At 36.1% G+C, this 18,090-nt stretch overlaps 2 protein-coding genes across 4 annotated transcripts in view; one reads left to right on the top strand and one right to left on the bottom strand.

Annotated features, from left to right (window-relative positions):
• The window catches only part of CNOT6 (CCR4-NOT transcription complex subunit 6), a 92,858-nt gene extending 75,738 nt beyond the window's left edge, over window positions 1-17,120 (top strand). For 2 of the 3 annotated variants that reach the window (XM_060415339.1, XM_015095723.3), the window contains 8 exons: window positions 3,594-3,698; window positions 3,780-3,848; window positions 5,075-5,232; window positions 6,042-6,196; window positions 6,935-7,089; window positions 7,978-8,208; window positions 9,951-10,153; window positions 12,116-17,120. In XM_060415339.1, coding sequence (XP_060271322.1) covers window positions 3,594-3,698; window positions 3,780-3,848; window positions 5,075-5,232; window positions 6,042-6,196; window positions 6,935-7,089; window positions 7,978-8,208; window positions 9,951-10,153; window positions 12,116-12,328 — 1,289 coding nt within the window. In that variant the 3' untranslated portion in view covers window positions 12,329-17,120. The remainder of the gene's footprint in view (window positions 1-3,593; window positions 3,699-3,779; window positions 3,849-5,074; window positions 5,233-6,041; window positions 6,197-6,934; window positions 7,090-7,977; window positions 8,209-9,950; window positions 10,154-12,115) is intronic. The other variant, XM_015095724.3, reaches the window with a different exon arrangement.
• Window positions 1,222-1,649, bottom strand: LOC114114805 (small integral membrane protein 30-like). The gene has a single exon (XM_027969267.3). It carries the CDS (start codon window positions 1,505-1,507, stop codon window positions 1,328-1,330), a length of 180 nt encoding a protein of 59 aa, XP_027825068.1. The 5' UTR covers window positions 1,508-1,649; the 3' UTR covers window positions 1,222-1,327.
• Window positions 17,121-18,090: the final 970 nt, after the last annotated feature.

The raw sequence follows: 18,090 nt of genomic DNA, 5'->3' as shown, positions 1-18,090 counted from the left end.
GGTTTGTCATAGCTTTCCTTTCATTGAGCAAGTGTCTAAGTTTCATGACTGCAGTCACTGTCCTCGGTGATTTTTAGAGCCCACAAAAATAAAATCTGTCACTGTTTCCACTTTTTCCCCTTCTGTTTGCCATGAAGTGCTCGGACCAAATGCCATGGTCTTAGTTTTTGAATGTTGAGTTTTAAGCCAGCCTTTCACTCTAATCTTTCACCCTCATCAAGCGTCTTTAGTTCCTCTTGCTTTCTACTATGAGAGTGGTAACATCTGCAAATCTGAGGTTATTGATGTTTCTCCTGGCAATCTTGATTTTAGTTTGTGATTCATCCAGCCTGGCATTTTGCATGGTGTATTCTGTATATAAGTTAAATAAGTAGGGTGACAGTATTTAGCTTTGACCAACTCCTTTCTCAATTTTGAACCAGTCCATTGTTCCATGTCTGGTTCTGTTACTTCTTGTTGACTTACATATAGATTTCTCAGGAGACAGCTAAGGTGGTCTGGTATTCCCAACTCTTTCAGAATTTTCTACAGTTTGTTGTGAGCCACACAGTCAAAGGCTCTAGCATAGTCAATGAAGCAAAAGTAGGTATTTTTTCTGGAATTCTCTTGCTGTCTCTGTGATGTTGGCAGTTTGTTCTCTGGTTCCTCTGCCTTTCCTTTTTTTTTTTTTTTTTTTACTTACATATTAGGTTTATACTTTACATAGTACTTCTCACCATGGAGATGTTACTCAGTTAATATAAACATTTTTTGTTTTTTGTTAAATAATAGATCTCTTCTCCATTTCAATGTAATATATTTTTTTTACATTAAATCTCTCCATTTCAATGTTAGATACATTGGATACATTTTCTGAACTTTTTCCCACACAGAGATAAGTTTTAATTTCTGGCCAACTGTATTTAATGTCTAGGTACAGTATTAACTTGGGAGATAACAAAAATCCAATAAAAATATGGAGAAAAAATTTCTCAATGATGCAGGAGGCAGTGATTATAACTGAACAGTGGCAATTTCCTAGGATTCTGGGCAAGAGTTTCCTTCTTCCTACTGAGAATTCTGAAACTATGAAATATTACTTAGGCAAATTTCAGCAAATGCAAATTACAGATTGCATTTTCCAGTTCATTATCTGTTATGACAAAAACATGTTGTTTTCCCTTTAACACAGTATATCAATCTGTTCCTTTTTATAGGAAAATAGCCAATAATATAAAACTTCTCTATTAACTGTTTCTTGGGAACTTTCAGACACCAAAGCTCAGTTCTGAAACTCAATAGCACAAAGATTTTCAGAGGAAGGTTTGATTCAGGAGGCCCTTCAAAGTCACATCTGTCCATTTCTTTTTCGTGCATACACCCCCAAACAAGCACAAATGCCTGTCATGCTGAGAATCACACCTAACAAGAGAGCAGTTGCATCTCCGGCTTCTACTGCTTCAACAACAGGCAGCACCAAAAGCAAAGAAAAGAGGGCTAGGAACAACTGTGTTGAAACTGAGATCATGATGTGGCTGGTTCTTGAAGGATGAAGATCTCAAAGAAGGCGGTACTGAATTCTATCTGACTCCCTTCCAGTAGCTCCGGATGCTGAGGCTAAGAGATTCCACGTGACAGTGCCTTCAAGGAAGCAGCCATTACAAAAAATCTGCCTTTCCTTTTTTATATCTGGCTTTTACATCTGGAAGTTCTTGTTTCACGTACTGCTGAAACCTAGCTTGAAGGATTTTGAGCCTTCAAACATAACTTTGCTTATGCATAACCTTCAGCATAACCTTGCTGTCATGTGGTATGAGGGCAGTTGCACAGTAATGAGAACTTTCTTTGGCATTGCCTTTCTTTTGATTTGGAATAAAAATTGACCTTTTCCAGTCCTGTGGCCACTTCTGAGTTTTCTGTATTTGCTGACATAGTGATTTCAGCACTTTCTCAGCATTATCTTTTAGGATTTTAATTAGCTCAGCTAGAATTCTGTAACCTCAGTGATTGCCTTTAAATATTTTTTATGCTAGAAAGTAGTAAAAAAGACAGCGTTAAGTGTAATCTGGTTAGAATGGGATGCTTACCTGGTACTGAAATTTTTTTAGTTGACTTCATTTTCTCAACACACCCACAGGGTCCTGGTAACTTTCAAGTTACAGCTACCTGTTTCATAGGATTGTGACTAGATGAAAGTTTCAGGACTCTGGTATCTGTGGGGCTTCCCTGGTGGCTCAGAGGGTAAAGCGTCTGCCTGCAATGTGGGCGGTCTGGGTTCGATCCCTGGGTTGGGAAGATCCCCTGGAGAAGGAAACGGCAACCCACTCCAGTATTCTTGCCTGGAAAATCCCATGGACAGAGAAGCCTGGTAGGCTACAGTCCGTGGGGTCGCAAAGAGTTGGACACGACTAAGCAACTTCACTGGTATCTATAAAGAGCTGTACACATATGTTGTAACTTGTCTTCCTGCAATTAATACTTCGCATTTATAGGAGCACATTTTTACCTTTACAGTTACTAAAATCGTAGAGCTCTTAAAAGCCAACTAATTTAGCTGTTCTTCCCACCCGTGTAATCTGGCTTTTTGTGAAGGATATTCCACTATCTCACAGGTCAGGGCATGTTATCTTAAATAGTTCTAATGCTTACCATCCACTTCTCTTCTGAGCTGGCTTTCTATTAGATCCTGCCCCTTGTCCTCGTTCTGCGTTTTGTGTCTATTCTTTCACAAGAGAAAAGAATAAATGCAAATTACTTTTTTTTCCTCTGTTTGGTGGTGATTCTTAAATTCCATCTTAAAAAAAAATTTCAAATGACTAAAATGTCTTATTATTTTAGCTATCTTCAGTCTATAGAATTTACTAGTCTTTCTTAAAATGGAACATGGATAGGAACTTTGGTTTTAAACAGTGTACTGTGTTGTTACTTCTCGTATGTGAGAAACCCTTCTGAGAGAATTTCAGACTCTTAACAGTACATGTAAATCATTGCATTTGCTTTCATTTGGGGCACTTATGAAACAATGATTGAATTTGCTGTTGGAATACTGCTCTGGGGTTTTCCTCCTTCATTAGTGAGTTAATCTGAATTAACTTAATTAACTGTCTCATTTTGCTATTTCATTCTTTAGAATTTTAAAAAATCTAAGTGCTAGACGGCATTTTTCAGTAGGATATTTCCTTATTAACTCTGTAGCATTCTTCAATTACGATTCTCAGGCTGATTATATTGGCTCTCACCTTTCCTTCTCCTAGTCCTTCTTGCCACTGTTCTCCAGTCCCGTTTTGATCTTTATGAAAGTGTTGAAGCGGCAGGGTCAAATGCAGAGCACTATTAGATATCTTCTAGATTGACGTCAGGCCATTAGTAATCATTTTTGGGTACTTCTATGTAATGTGGTATGAATTATTTTTACTCTTCACAGACTGAAAAAAATATTTTTTTTCTAGTTTGATATATTGAGTTACTATATATATATATTTATATATGTGGTTAATATATACAATTACATAGTTAATACACAAATGATCTGATAGTTTTGGTATATTTTTAAGTTTTGAAATATTTTAACATTTGTCTTTGTTTCATTTTACCTATTTTAAAAATATTTCCAGGAAATCCACTTACCCAGGACATATTGAACCTCTATCTGGAGCCAGATGGAACAAGAAGGCTACTGAACTATTTGCTTGATAATTTGGCAGGTACTGCAAAAAGAAGTAAGTGGTCATTTGATTAAACCATATTTTTAGAAAGACATCTAAGAATATTGTTTAATTTTGTGTTTTATGTTCAACTAGTTTCAACAGAACAGCCACCTCCAAGATCTTGGATTATGTTACAAGAACCAGACAGAACACGGCCAACTGGTTGGTAACCTGATTTTTGTTTTAATCTTATTTTTACTTTGTCTTTATAAACCTAATAGTATTGTTGGTATGCTTTAGTTTATGGGCAGTATTACAGTAGAACACTTAAGGTTGATTTGGTTTGAAGATGATAATAAAGGCTTGTGTGAGTGAAGTGGAAGTTGCTCAGTCGTGTCTGACTCTTTGTGATCTCATGGACTGTTGCCCGCCAGGCTCCTCTGTCCATGGGGATTCTCCAGGCCAGAATGCTGGAGTGGGTTTCCCCCTCCAGGGGATCTTCCCAATCCAAGGATTGAACCCAAGTCTCCTGCGTTGCAGGCGGAATCTTTACTGTCTGAGCTACCAGGTGTAACTGGCCTCTATATAATCATTGTCGAGGAAAGTTTGGTATAAGGCAGTACTTCTCAGCCAGGGGCGGTTTTATCCCCCAGAAGACATTCAGCAGCGTCTGGAGATATTTTTTCATTGTCAACAAGTGGTAGATGTGCTCTTGGCATCTTGTGGCTAGAGATCAGAGATGCTGCTGTGCATAGCACAGCCCTCAACAACAAAGAATTACCTACTCGTGATGTCAGTGGTGCTGCTTTTGAGAAACTCTGTTCTCAAGTATTGGTCAAATTCAGTTATACACCCACATCTTTCTATATTGTAATTTCCCAAATTCTGCAGTATTCCAGCTGTATGATAATACAAAATTATAAGAAAGCGAAAACACCTACTTGAGAGAGAAATCAAACTAATGACCTCTAATCTTTTAAAATTGTATGAAGATAGTTTGGGCACTTCTGTTGGGTGTGCAGTGGTGTTTTTCTTTCATGTGAATTAATAGTTGCTTTGTAGAAGAAGAGCAGAGATGGCTGTTAAGAAAAAACGTATGTTTTCTTAGATAAATGTCAGATTACATTCTACATGAATAATTGATGAAGTGGTGGAGGGAGCATAGAAATGAGGAGCCTTGGTCTTAGAAGCTGAAGGACTCAAGATCTTAGTCTGTTTCCTTTTGAACCTTCTGTCTGTACTTATGTAGTGGGAAACACAATTATTATTTATATTTGTTCATATATCTGTTCTTCCTTTATTATCTGACTTATGCCATGTCTGGCATATGGTAGCTTTTCTGTGAGGATATTATTGAATGAATAAAGTCAAACTTAGTTTTAAGTGAAACAAAATTAATTTTCTTTTTCTGCCACGTGTGTGAATAAGTAAAGTTATCTTTCCTACAGCCTTGTTTTCTGTCATGTGCTATAATGTTCTTTGTGATAAATATGCGACCCGGCAGTTATATGGCTACTGTCCATCATGGGCACTAAATTGGGACTACAGGAAAAAGGCCATTATTCAAGAAATCTTGAGTTGCAATGCTGATATCATAAGTCTTCAGGTAAGTCATCAGAAGAATCCTTGTTTAAATTGCAGAAATGCCCCTTGATCAAGCAAGGAGTAGCTTGAGTATGCATTACATTAACACATTTGAAGTCCTGGCTTTCGCAGTTCTTAAAATACAGACTTTTCCTGTATTGACTGAATTCTGGGAACATTCGCCGCATCCTGTGCTTTTAGCATTGTGCTGCCAAATTAAGCAAATGGGTTACGCTGGGTGTTTAGGTGATTGCTATTACAGCTAAATGTTTACCTGCTCCTCCTTTATGTCCTTCCACACTATTTTTAATCGGGTGGCACTGTCAAGGTATAATTTTGCTTTACTACCAGTGGTAATTGAATAATTAGGGCCAAGTGGAAAGAACATTGAATCTGGTAGACAGTAACTGGGTTCTCAGTCCAACCCTCATAATAACTTACATGACCTTTGGCAAGTGACTTTCTCCTTGTGGTCTGAAACTTGATCTGTGGAGTTCCTTCTCCTGTTCTGATTTTTGTTTATACCAGTTTTAATATAAGGAAATATATATATCAGGAAATATAAAATATAAGGAAATACATATGCATAGGGGTATATGGCTTTCCATTCTTTACTCCTAAACAGCAAAGAGGTACTTTATTAACAGGTACCTGTAAAATGACAAGTAGGTGTTGTGACTGATTTCAGATAAATTACATTGAAAAGATGTAATTCTTCATTCTTCAGATCAGTCCTTTGAATTTATTTTAAGGTCTCAAACTGTACATATAAAGATAGTGCATAGGACTGGTTTTTGTCTTATGAAATAACTGCTGTTTACAATTTTTCAGGAAGTTGAAACAGAACAGTATTACAGTTTTTTTCTGGTAGAACTGAAAGAACGTGGCTATAATGGATTCTTTAGTCCTAAATCTAGAGCTAGGACAATGTCAGAGCAAGAAAGAAAACATGTTGATGGCTGTGCAATATTTTTTAAAACAGAAAAGTAAGTCATCTTCTTTCTTTCTTCTTTTTCTTGGGGGGTCCATGCCATGTGGGGATCTTAGTTCCCTGACCAGTGATCAAACCTGTTTCCCTGCAGTGGAAGTCAGAGTCCTAACTACTGGACCACCAGGGAATTCCCCAGTCATCTTACTCTTGAAAAGAAAATATTCTCTGAATTTGCAGGATGAGGGTCAAGGGAATGGAAATTAGTTGGCAGCTAAGAGAATGAGGCACATTTTATTTCTCAAGAAAACAGTACTATGATTTAAAGGGTGTTTTGATTCATCAGAAAAAATGTTTTTGGAAGACATGTTGAAAGTTCTGCTGTTTTTTCAGGTGTCTTCTAGGGTTTAACTCCAGTTGTTAATTGAAACACTTTGTAATTGCATTCCCTCTGGGATGGTAGAGAGATTCTTAAGCCCATACTTTGGAAGAAAATTATTTTAAAATTGTAAGATGGAATATTCCAGCATGAAACCTAAATAGAAGATGACTGTATTGTCTTAAGATGACTGTATTATCTTAAGTTGTAAAAGTTTCTCAAGATGTTATTTGTATCTGTGGCAGACTGAGAGCAACTGAAATGGACACGGGAAGCTTAGTGCTAAGTGTGGAGGATTTTCTGTAATGTAATTTACATGTCATCATGTCTGTTAAGGAAGTTGGGGGGAAATTGCATTTACCACAAAATGGATGTCTTGGTATCCCCAATTTTATATTTGTGTGTGTTTTGTTTTAGATTTACTTTGGTTCAGAAACACACTGTTGAATTTAATCAACTAGCAATGGCAAATTCAGAAGGGTCTGAAGCCATGCTGAACAGAGTCATGACGAAAGATAACATAGGAGTGGCTGTACTGCTAGAGCTTCGAAAGGAACTGATTGAAGTATCATGTGAGTGACCTTTTCACTTCCTATAAAATCTGGCCTCCAAAATGGAATAGACGACACAAAATGTTTCATAGTAATACTCTTGTCTAATGCCTGAAGAAATTCAGAATTTAAATCTTTTCTAAAATCTCATCCAGTTTTCTCTACCGCAAAGCTCAAGAAGAGGAAGCATTGCCTAGAAAAGTATTTCAAATCTTAAAAGGCATACACAAGGTTTTTTCTGCTCGAGAATTTGTCACATAAAATACTGAAGTAAATATTAGTTAAAATAACTGCTCAGAGAGAAGAATTCTGTACACGTAATACAATTTCTTGGCAACAAGGATATTTCTGTGTTGACTTCTCTCCCTGACCTGCTTTTAGTCATTATTTTAAAGGTCTTAAGTCTTGGAGAAATGGACCACCTATTTCAGATTAAATGTATATTTAGAGAGTGATCATCATGGTAAGAACTGAGACTTCTTTCACCTGAGGAGCAGCTGGAAATGGGGATATATAATCTGAGGGATAGAAAAGATGGAAGATGGAACTTAGTGACTTTTTAAAATGTTTTTTTAAGAAAAAGGATGTCCGTTTAATTTTGTGATGCTCAGTTTAGGACATCTAGAAAATCAGAAGTTTTAAGGAGCTGGAACTATTTAAAAACCAAGCTGTCCCAAATAGTATGGGCTCTCTGTTCAAAGAGTGAATACCCTGTGCTGGAAGTCCTCATCCCAGAGGCCAGATGTCTGTTTCTCAGGTTTGTTGCAGAGGGTAGATCAGTTTTTAGATGGGAGATTTTCAACCAGATTTTAGCATTTTTTTTAAATTCCCGGGACTCTGAGATATTACTTGCTTTCAGACCATGTGAGAATATATGGGCTTTGTTTCTTTTCTTTTTATCTGATATAGCTGGAAAGCCACATCTTGGAACAGAAAAGCAGCTTATTCTCGTGGCTAATGCTCATATGCACTGGGACCCTGAATACTCCGATGTGAAGTTGGTTCAAACGATGATGTTCCTCTCAGAAGTGAAGAATATTATTGATAAAGCCTCGAGAAGTCTCCAGTCCAATGTATTAGGAGAATTTGGAACTATTCCACTAGTGTTATGTGCAGATCTTAATTCTTTGCCGGACTCTGGTAAACAAAACAATGCTATCTTACATAGAACACTTGCTGACTTAAAATGTTTTTGTAATGTGTTGTTTCTGATAATTCCAAATCTAGTCAAAATGAAAATTCAGTTTATAGTGGCCGCTATCAATCAGGTTAAAAATCTTTTGTGTGTGTGGAGTAGGGAGACCATTTTGAAAATGAAATGGTATTATTACCACTTCATTATAAAATGAAATAGTAAATGGTAATGGTATTATCCTCTGGATATTATCCAGATGTTAATCATCTTCAGAAAACACATGGGCATATATTATTATCCCCATGTTCTATGTATTGCAGACTCTGAAAAGGTTACTAAGACAGACTCTGGGATTCCAGCATGTGGTAATCTAATCCAGTTTAAATTTGACCGTATATCACCCAGCCTCAAATTTTGGTAGACTCGATTAGAAACATTGTGCACCTCAGTTGGAATTTGAGATTTTTCTGTTTACACAGGTCAGACAGTGGTTTTAACAAAAAAAGGATCAAGAATGTTGATATTTAGTCACAGAGTGGAAGGATACAGAAAGCCTTAATCTTAAACTTTTCCATAGATAGTACAGTGAGTAACAACCGTACTTTCTTGGATACTCAAGAGAACTTTCCCTTGAACTTACTTGCATGCCTGAATGCATGCATTCACACACACACACACTTGGAGTAGTTAAATTCAGTAGCATATTGCTGCTGTCACAATAGATGAAAGAAAAGATAATGAAACAGAATTTATGTTAAAATCTGTTTTGGGGGGAGATAAAGGTGCCTAAGATCCATAATTCTTTAGTCTGTCTCATCAAAGCCATCTGGGGATTACTGGAAAGTTCTTTATTTGCTTTTCATCCTCTTTAGCTACAAAATATGTGAGGGGCAAAGAGAGACTCTTGTCGCATGATACAGATCTTAAGACTCATTTCTATGTTGCATTGTAATAACAAAACACATGGAAAAATGTCTAGTTTTGGTAAGTGATTAAATGAAAGTTAAATATTTGCAGAGCCCACCTTATGCCTGTGTGTGTGCTAAGTCACTTCTGTCATGTCTGACTCTGTGATCCCATGGACTGTATCTGTCCAGGCTCCTCTGTCCATGGGATTCTTCAGGCAAGAATACTGGAGTGGGTTGCCACACTCTCCTCCAGGGTATCTTCGGAACCCAGGGATTGAACTCAGGTCTCCCACATTGCAGATGGATTTTTTTACCATCAGAGCCACAAGGGAAGCCCCACCTTATGCTTAGCACACTGGAAAAATAGTGTCCAGAGATGGTGAGATGGCTCTGTCATTCTTTCATAATTCATGTATTCATACGCACAATGAATCCTAATGTTGGTATTTCATGCTGACCCTGAGCAGAAGCCTACATACTAAGATGTTGATTGTGGTGTTAATTAAAAAAAAAAAAAAAGGAATAACGTGAACTTTAAGAAATAGGGAAATGGTTTAACAAATACTATATGTCAGCCCTGTTGTGTTACACAATTATTAAAAAAAAATAATTGAGATGACATAAGTTCATGTGGTAAAGTGTAAAATATTCACTGTGATTAAAACCATGGAAAAAATGTGTTTATACAAGTTTTGGCAAAGGTGGAAAATAGTGAAACATTTTAAAAAGTGAGAATATGTGTGATTTAAAACTTTACTCTTGAATTACCTGTTTAGTTACGTATTACACATTGTATATTATACTTAACAATGCAGAAAGTACATTTATATTCTTTATAGGTGTTGTAGAATATTTGAGCACTGGTGAAGTAGAAACAAATCATAAAGACTTTAAGGAACTGAGATACAATGAAAGTCTTACGAACTTCAGCTGTAATGGGAAAAATGGGACAACCAATGGAAGGATCACTCATGGCTTCAAGTTAAAGAGTGCCTATGAGAGTGGCCTGATGCCTTACACCAACTACACATTTGATTTTAAGGTGAGTTTTGAGATGAAGAAACATTTAAAACTCCATTTTTTTTTTCAAGAGCATTTTATAATTTTGTGATGGCTTTAAATGTTAACACTCAGAATGGAATTAAGCCATCTCAAATTAGCTGACAGCAGTATTCTTATGTAGAATTCCATGTGATTAGAATTCCACCCCTACTTTATAGATATTATTAGAATCATTTCTAAGGTTAGAGATCAGATGAAATAATGATATTAAATCCTGAGTTATCTGTCATCTCTTTAGAGCTTTTTTTTTTTTTTTTTTTTAATGGGCTCATTACTAACAGCTGGATATGCAGGACCATTGTATTTTATTTGATGTTAGTTTGATGTTCCGTTTCTTCTCTTTCAGTTTAACTGAAACTGTACTATTTGGGAACCAAAATGTAGTTTACTGTTAGCTGTTGTAAATTTTCTAATACACATATTGTTTATATGCCTTCTTATACAATTAATGGATTATTACAATGTGGAGTTTTTTTCCTAGTAATTCTCCTCATTTTTATTATCTGTGGTTGTTTAGGACTTGTGTTCAATTGTCCTTTTTTGCCATCTTTTGCATTTTTGCTCTCTTAAATCCTAGTTTTCCATTTCTAACCTGCTGAAAAAATAGTCATTCAGGTTAGATTGTCTATTAGAATAGTGCAAATACTTGTGTTAACTGTTGCTTAATTTTAGAGGGGAGGGTTATTTAGACTCCTTTGAGAAACTTTTGAAAACTAAAAAATTTTTTTATTTGACTTTCGAGGATCTATAGAACCGTAGATAATGATTTAACACTGGGCAGAGATGAGTATGTATAGTTAAAGAGAGACTAGAGTAGACTGGGCAAAACTAACATGTAAATGATGATAGTAATCAAAGAGGTGGAAAACCATGACAGTATAAGGAACTTAAATGCCAAGGAAGGAAAGCCTTTCTAGGGAAAGAGGAGTGAGTGTTAAGCTTCAGAAAGATTTGCTCAGAGTTGTCTGTAGAGGTGTTCAGAGAAACTAGAATACAATGAGTTGAAGAGTAACTGAGCAATGAGTGAAAAAACCAGCTACAGATTTTCGTTTCAAGGAGGTTGATGGCAGAAGAGGGGAGGATGATAACCACAAGATGGGAGAGATTAGAGGTGTTTGCCTTCTGACTACTGTTACTGGTAGAAAATTAGGAAGAATTTAGAATGTGCTTAAATACTTTTGGCCAAGAGCATGTAAAGGACAGACTGTTACAGTTACTGGACAGAGAGGAGCAAACTAAGAGTATCCTAGCTGTGTGCCAGATGCTGTGCCTGAGTGCTGTTGAAGGTGTAAAAGGCAGAGATGTGCTTGGCCTTTGTGACATCATAGTCTGGTGGGAACATAGATTTCAGCCGCACAAATGAGTATATAGTTGCACTTAAGGGTGTACATTAGCAAGGGAAAAAATCAGGTGGTAGCTTTAAGTGGATAAGGGTAGGATTCCAGAAGGCCTTGGGAAGGTAATTAAACTTGGCACTTGAAGGTTAAGAGGGATTTAGTCAGGTGACAAGTAGAAGAAAGTGTTGCAGACACGTGTGCCGGCCCTGGAGGAGGACGGAGCTTCTCACCTACAGGAGACGCACCTCAGTTCACACCCTGCTTCCCAAAAAGGGCTAGTATGGCAGTGGAGTAGTGAGCAAGGAAAAGTGTCACAAGTTAAGTTAGGAAAAAGAAGCAGAGGCTGTATCGTGAAGGATTCTTTAGGTCTCGTTAAAGATTTTGAAACGATCTACATAGGAGGAAGAAGGATTACCATCCCTAAGGTTTCTTCATTCTCAGTTTGGGGTTGTTATTTGATCTATGTAATAACTGCCCTTTTCTGCAGCCTAGTAAATTTCTTTGTTTACCAAACACGACTGAGGATATGTCTTGAAAGTTCTCAGTATTTCAGTGTCATTTTATGTGTCATTTTCTTATTTTTCTTTTTGCCTTCTGTTTTTCAGGGTATAATTGACTACATCTTCTATTCTAAACCTCAGCTGAACACTTTAGGCATTCTGGGACCTCTGGACCACCACTGGCTAGTTGAGAACAATATCAGCGGCTGCCCACACCCACTCATCCCCTCTGACCACTTCTCACTTTTTGCACAACTGGAGCTCTTACTGCCTTTCCTGCCCCAGGTTAATGGCATTCACCTTCCTGGCAGGAGGTAGTCAAGTACCTTCAGAGGATGACCTCAGTTTTACTCATAAACTTGTAAAAATTCTGAATATAGGGGAGTGAGGTATGGCCACTAAGATTTGTTGGTTTGTTTTTTCTTAATGATGATTTGAGTTTTCAGTCTGATCATTTGATAAGGATATAGTATGAAAGCCAGGTGCTAGCAAACAAATTCTGAGCCCAGTATGCTTTATATACTGTTAGACAGGGATTGGTGTGTTTGCACCTATCTTTAATTTGTTGCAAATAATTTTCCTGTTTCTTCTATCCAATATAATATTTTCATGCCTTGAAATAGGAAACTGAACAGCATATTCTCTTTGCACAGAAATCTGTAGCACTACTTTTTTGAGGCCAGTAATAACATCCAGAGATCATTCTTCCGTACTTTACTCCCTCCTTTTTCAGACTTGTTTGTAAAATATAGAATTTGAATTTAGCCTTTATGATTGTATATGATCCACAGAAGACCTGATTTATGAAATTTTGTACTAAAAAAATCAGATTTGGAAATGATTGTATTGTAATCTAAGGCTAAGGTTTTTTTTACCTGTTTCATGTGTTATAAAGCTTGTAAAAGAAGTTGCAACAGACTTTCTCTGCTGATGATTTGCACTGTTAGGGTTTTGTTAGCCCTTTTGTACTACTTTGTTTTTAAATGGAAAACATTAAATTTAACTCTGTTTAAAGTTTAGGACATTTGCTTGGACTAGAGACAACTTACCTATGAATTCCTGGATTTTTGCAAAAAACTATTTACCAGGACAGATAATCTGAGTAGTGAATGATCCGAAGGCATTTATGGACTGAATGTGTAATGGTTGATGTATGTACATTCTGATATTTTTAAATCCTTAACTTTTTTAAGTTAAAAAATTATGGCTGCTTAGGTACAGCTTCTTAACTCCTTTTCGAGACACTTCTTGTCCTATCTCCACTGTGCCTGCCTGAATTTGTTCCCACCAAGCACTGCCTGTGCATGCAGAGAAAATCTGTGCATCCTCTTTTGTATTTTTTAAATACTGTTTAACATTTGTGAGAGTTTTATGAAAATCCTTTTGTATGAGCTGTGGGTTTTTTCCATTGTGAAGCATTGAATATCACATTTTGGAACGTGTTCATAGGGTGGGGATCCCTGGGTCTTTGTTTGCCAGACCCAAGCACTGCTTTTTGGCGTCATTGCACAGTGCTGTTCATCACCCAGAGTACTACTATCATGTGAATTCTTTTTGTTTTCCATGTATTCCTTAGTTTCCATGTTTTTAAAAAATCATTCCCTTTTTTTAAAAAAAGAAAAAAAGTGATTTTCCGTTTATGAAGCAGTATAAAATAAATGAGATGTATTTTCAAAACAGGTCCCTAAGACAATACTTCAGATCATTTTTAAAGTGACCAAGTCATTTTAATATGTCAACCAAGATAAAAGATATTATACCTTGTATTTTGCCTGTAGTGCCATTAGTAGGATAGAGATTAAAGCCAGCTTTAACTTTGCAAAGTGAACTCCTATATGTTCTGTTCTCATTCATTCATTCTCTCAAAAAACAAATGAATTCAGAGGGAACTTGGTCTAACTGCTTTTGTTTCAGCTGCAGGCAGGGAAGCAAAAGGACACCATGTATCCAGTGAGCATTAAGAAGAGAAATTGTTGATTGTTAATAACAGTTTTTATACAGAGAATGAGTCATTTTGGATAATGACTTAAAATTTTATGAAAAATGTTCAGCACTTAAATGTGCTTATTCTAAGAGAAAATAAAATTACACACTGTTTAAGTAAAAGATTCTTTTTTTTTTCCTTTAAAAAAAAATTCTACAAAAGGTTTTGATCTTGAATCTTTGTCTGGGACCTGGTTTTTCCTTTGAGGTTTGCTTTTTCTTTCTTTTTTTTTTAAGATTTTGTTGTGATAGTTTTTTATTTTTTGCCTTTTGTTTTACGTTGTGCTGACACCAAACACATCTGGTTTATAATCAGTACATTGGAAAGCTGGTATTATTGATATAGAACCAATGCATAGCTTTCTTTAGGGTTTCTTTTTGGGTTTTTGGTTTTTGTAAAGTGTGAATAAAAGATGTTTACTCATTTTTCCTAAACACTGTGTTGGTAGTGTGCATCATGACAGTTTCCAGCAAAGGCAAGCTGGAGCTGGTTGGACTGATGAGATGAAGGAAACTGCTTGAGCTTTATGGAAGAAGGGGAGAAGCACTTACTCTGTTTTTAATGGAGGATGTATTCTTTTCATAGATGCTGGAACTAGAGTGCACTTGTTAGATGCTAAAGGTTTGAGCTTTACACAAAATATTTTCATCTGTATTTGTTATTGTCTACAAAATATTTTAATTTGGAACCAGCATACTAAGATACAATGGCTGTTTATGTCTTGAAAATATTTGTTCTTGCCTCTTCTAGGCATACTGCATTCTGTGGGTCAGTTTGAACAGCTTCTCCACCTTATTAGATAGTGGTAAATTGAACCAGGAGTATAGATTTACAACCATAAGCTTCAAAAGAGAAAAAGTGTTTTCAGTCTATAGTGAATAAATGATCATACCAAAATAGACTGAAACTTCGGTTAAGCAAGGTTTGTGTTTTAAATATTTTCTGTGTTCTGGATAATTTCCAGTAACCTGTACTCCCTAAAATGCAGTAAATAAAAAAAAGAAAAACTAGTAAGTTTTCACAGTATAGGTTTTCTTCAAAAATTCTGTAACAAACATATTTAATGTGGTGTTGCCATAATGTAATTTCAGTGTTCTTACAGGATAAACCCATCTTATGAATATTTTGCAGAAAATTTGGGGTATATTTTCTTTTTAATGATCAGAAATTTACAGGTGCTCAATTCCTTGTAAAATCTCTTGAAGTACAGTTTACTGTATTAGTGACTGATTATTTATGCTTTACGAACTTAAATAATGTTCATCAAAATTAACTTATGGCATAATTTTAAGTTGTAGAAATAAATTGTTGATTGCAACTTAACAGTCCTAGAAGATAAGCAGGGAACAACTCCAAGAAATGTTTTCTATTTTACTTGATTTAGTGACCACCAGGAAAACTTGAGTTAGCACTTTGAAACCTAAGGACATGATTAAATTGGGTGGAATGCACTTCTAAAGGTTGAAATTAAAATTTCAAAGCTCTTCTAAGATGTCAAGTTTTCAATAATAAGTTTAAGTTTCTGTATTCCACTTTTTACTACTTAAACTTACAGAATTTCCATAGTAACTTTTAAGGTTTGGGGGTTATGCTATATAAGTACAAGAACCATCCTGGGCAAAACAACAATTTACAGCAGATTTGTTCTTTTAATGAAACAATAAGAATAACCAGCTGCAGAGAATTCAGAGAACCTTTATGGCAAGTGTTTATCCCCCACTTGTAAACAGTGTTTTAAGATGTTCACTTTGCTCTTCTCGGTTACATAAATTTTAGTAACCGTTCTATTGAAATAGTGTCTAAAATAGAGTATCTAGTCTTTATTCACAGTACATTATATTATGTAATGCACTGGACTAACTTTTGTTTACCATTCATGTAACAAAACCCAGCACGTTATCTGCACTAAACTCAAGGAATGTCCCATTTGCCTAGGCAGCTCTTTAATAAGGGTAATGGGAAACTGAATATGACCTATGGACTGATGGTAACAAGGGCTTTTACTGTTCTTTTCAGTGGAACCTTCATTGTAACTAGCTAGTATTATATTTATATACAGGGTCTCTTTTCTTTACTGATGTATTTTCCTACTCATAGCCAACCAATAAATTCAATTATCTGTTTCAAATATTTTTAAAGTGTAATTTGTATAGCTGTAGTACTGAGGTTTGAGGAGATGCATGTTAATCAGCAGACCACCTATTTAAAATTCTGAGTTCTCTGGAACAGAGTTGTAACTCTTTGAAAGGGAAGAGTGAACAGGGCCCGTGATGTGGGGAGATGATGTGAAATTAAGGATCTCCTTATTGCTGTGTTATCCTGTGTAACACATCTTTGCCAAAGATCAGTTTTATATTTAGGCAACTGATGGTCCTTTTGCATTTGGGTTTTTTGTTGTTGTTACCATATACCTCATAGCATAAGAAATGGGCTCGTGTGTCTTTCATCCTTTGGAATGAGCTTGACATATTTTGAATAAATGCTTTTAAATACAGTAGCAAACATTGTATTGGTGGGGTTATACTAATTAAATGTTTTAATTGTTACATGTATATTTTGTTGTATATATAAACTTTTAAAATGTCTGATTTCTCAACTCTTCAGAGCATTACGTCTATTTACTTTTTAGAAACTACTTCTTTAATAAATAAATGTACATTTTTATGTAGATGCTGGGAAAAAAATCCTTTAAAACTACAGCACAATTTAGATAAAATGTTCGCTGAGATGTCCAGTTTTTAAAGCAGACATTTTCTACATAATCCTTAATATATAATTTTACCTCTAACAGAAGAATTTTGCTAGATGTGAAGAAAGATGTCTGGGATTACAAGGTGACTGAAGACCAGTTTCTACAGTTACTTTAGCAACGTTAACATTTTAAATCAGATGAGTATGGAGATGTCCATTTTCTCATTTTCTTTGAACTGTTCACTTCAAATAACTTGAATCTGTTCAAAAACTATTGAATTATTTTGGCCTGTTCACTATACCAACATGACTGTTAAGTGATCCCAAGAGCTGTTACTGCCAGATACTTTTCAGGCTTACCAGTAGAGTGCGTTTAAGCTGTGGGATCTCAGAGCCTGATTAATTAATTAATTAATTAAAGACTTTTGACTCTCATCCTGTAGCCCTGGTGATTTTGGTATCTCCCCTTCATGGCAATCCTGCTAGTAACTTTTTTTTCCCAAGCTTTGTGTAATTCTTGAAAGTATGGTCCTTGAAAGACGTTGAAAAGGGATGCTGGTGTGATCACATTCAGGCAGAAGAAATCTGCAAAATCGTAGGACTTGCTTTCCTTTTAATATTCATAGTGATGAAGATGTGAGGGGTGTGTGCTCACATTCTGAGCTTTATATGGGAAATAACTTTCTCCCCTCCCCATTAACATGATGCTTCCCAGTGGTGACTTTGAACAGACCTGATGAGTGGGAGAACTGTGTGTACTTGGTCCCTTTTGATGAATCAGTTTTCATTAATCTACTTTTCCTACTATACTGATAAGCGTTACTAGTACTATACTGATCAGTGGGCTTCCCTGGTAGCTAAACGGTGAAGAATCTGCCTGCAGCTCAAGAGACCTGGGTCTGATCCCTGGGTCAGGAAGATCCCCTGGAGAAGGGAATGGCAACCCACTCCAGTATTCTTGCCTGGAGAATTGCATGGACAGAAGAGCCTTGCAGGCTATAGTCCATGGGGTCACAAAGAGTCAGACACGACTGAGTGACTAACACATACATACATACTGATCAATACTCACTTGGAATTTCTTCTTTTCAACCCCATGTTTAGATTGGAAATAGAGATTTATCAGACATGTCCTCTGACTTTAGTTGTTCATGGGTCATTATAATCTAGTGTGATATGTGCTGAAGATATACCAGGTATGAAGGGAACAAGTCTCTGTTTACATGGGTCTATAAAGTCTTCCAGAGGTGACTATAAAGCTGGTTTTAAAGAACTAAGCTTGTTTACTGTATGACTAATAGCTGTATTAATTAACATGGTGTATTAATATAGTAGGAGCTGTATTAATTAACAGGTATTATATTAACATGGTGAAGATCTTTCAGTGGAAAGTGCCCTAGTGTAT

Source organism: Ovis aries, chromosome 5, assembly GCF_016772045.2.
Source record: "Ovis aries strain OAR_USU_Benz2616 breed Rambouillet chromosome 5, ARS-UI_Ramb_v3.0, whole genome shotgun sequence".
Lineage (NCBI taxonomy): Eukaryota > Metazoa > Chordata > Mammalia > Artiodactyla > Bovidae > Ovis > Ovis aries.
The sequence above is the reverse complement of the archived record's forward strand: the minus strand, read 5'-3'. Positions and strand labels throughout refer to the sequence as shown.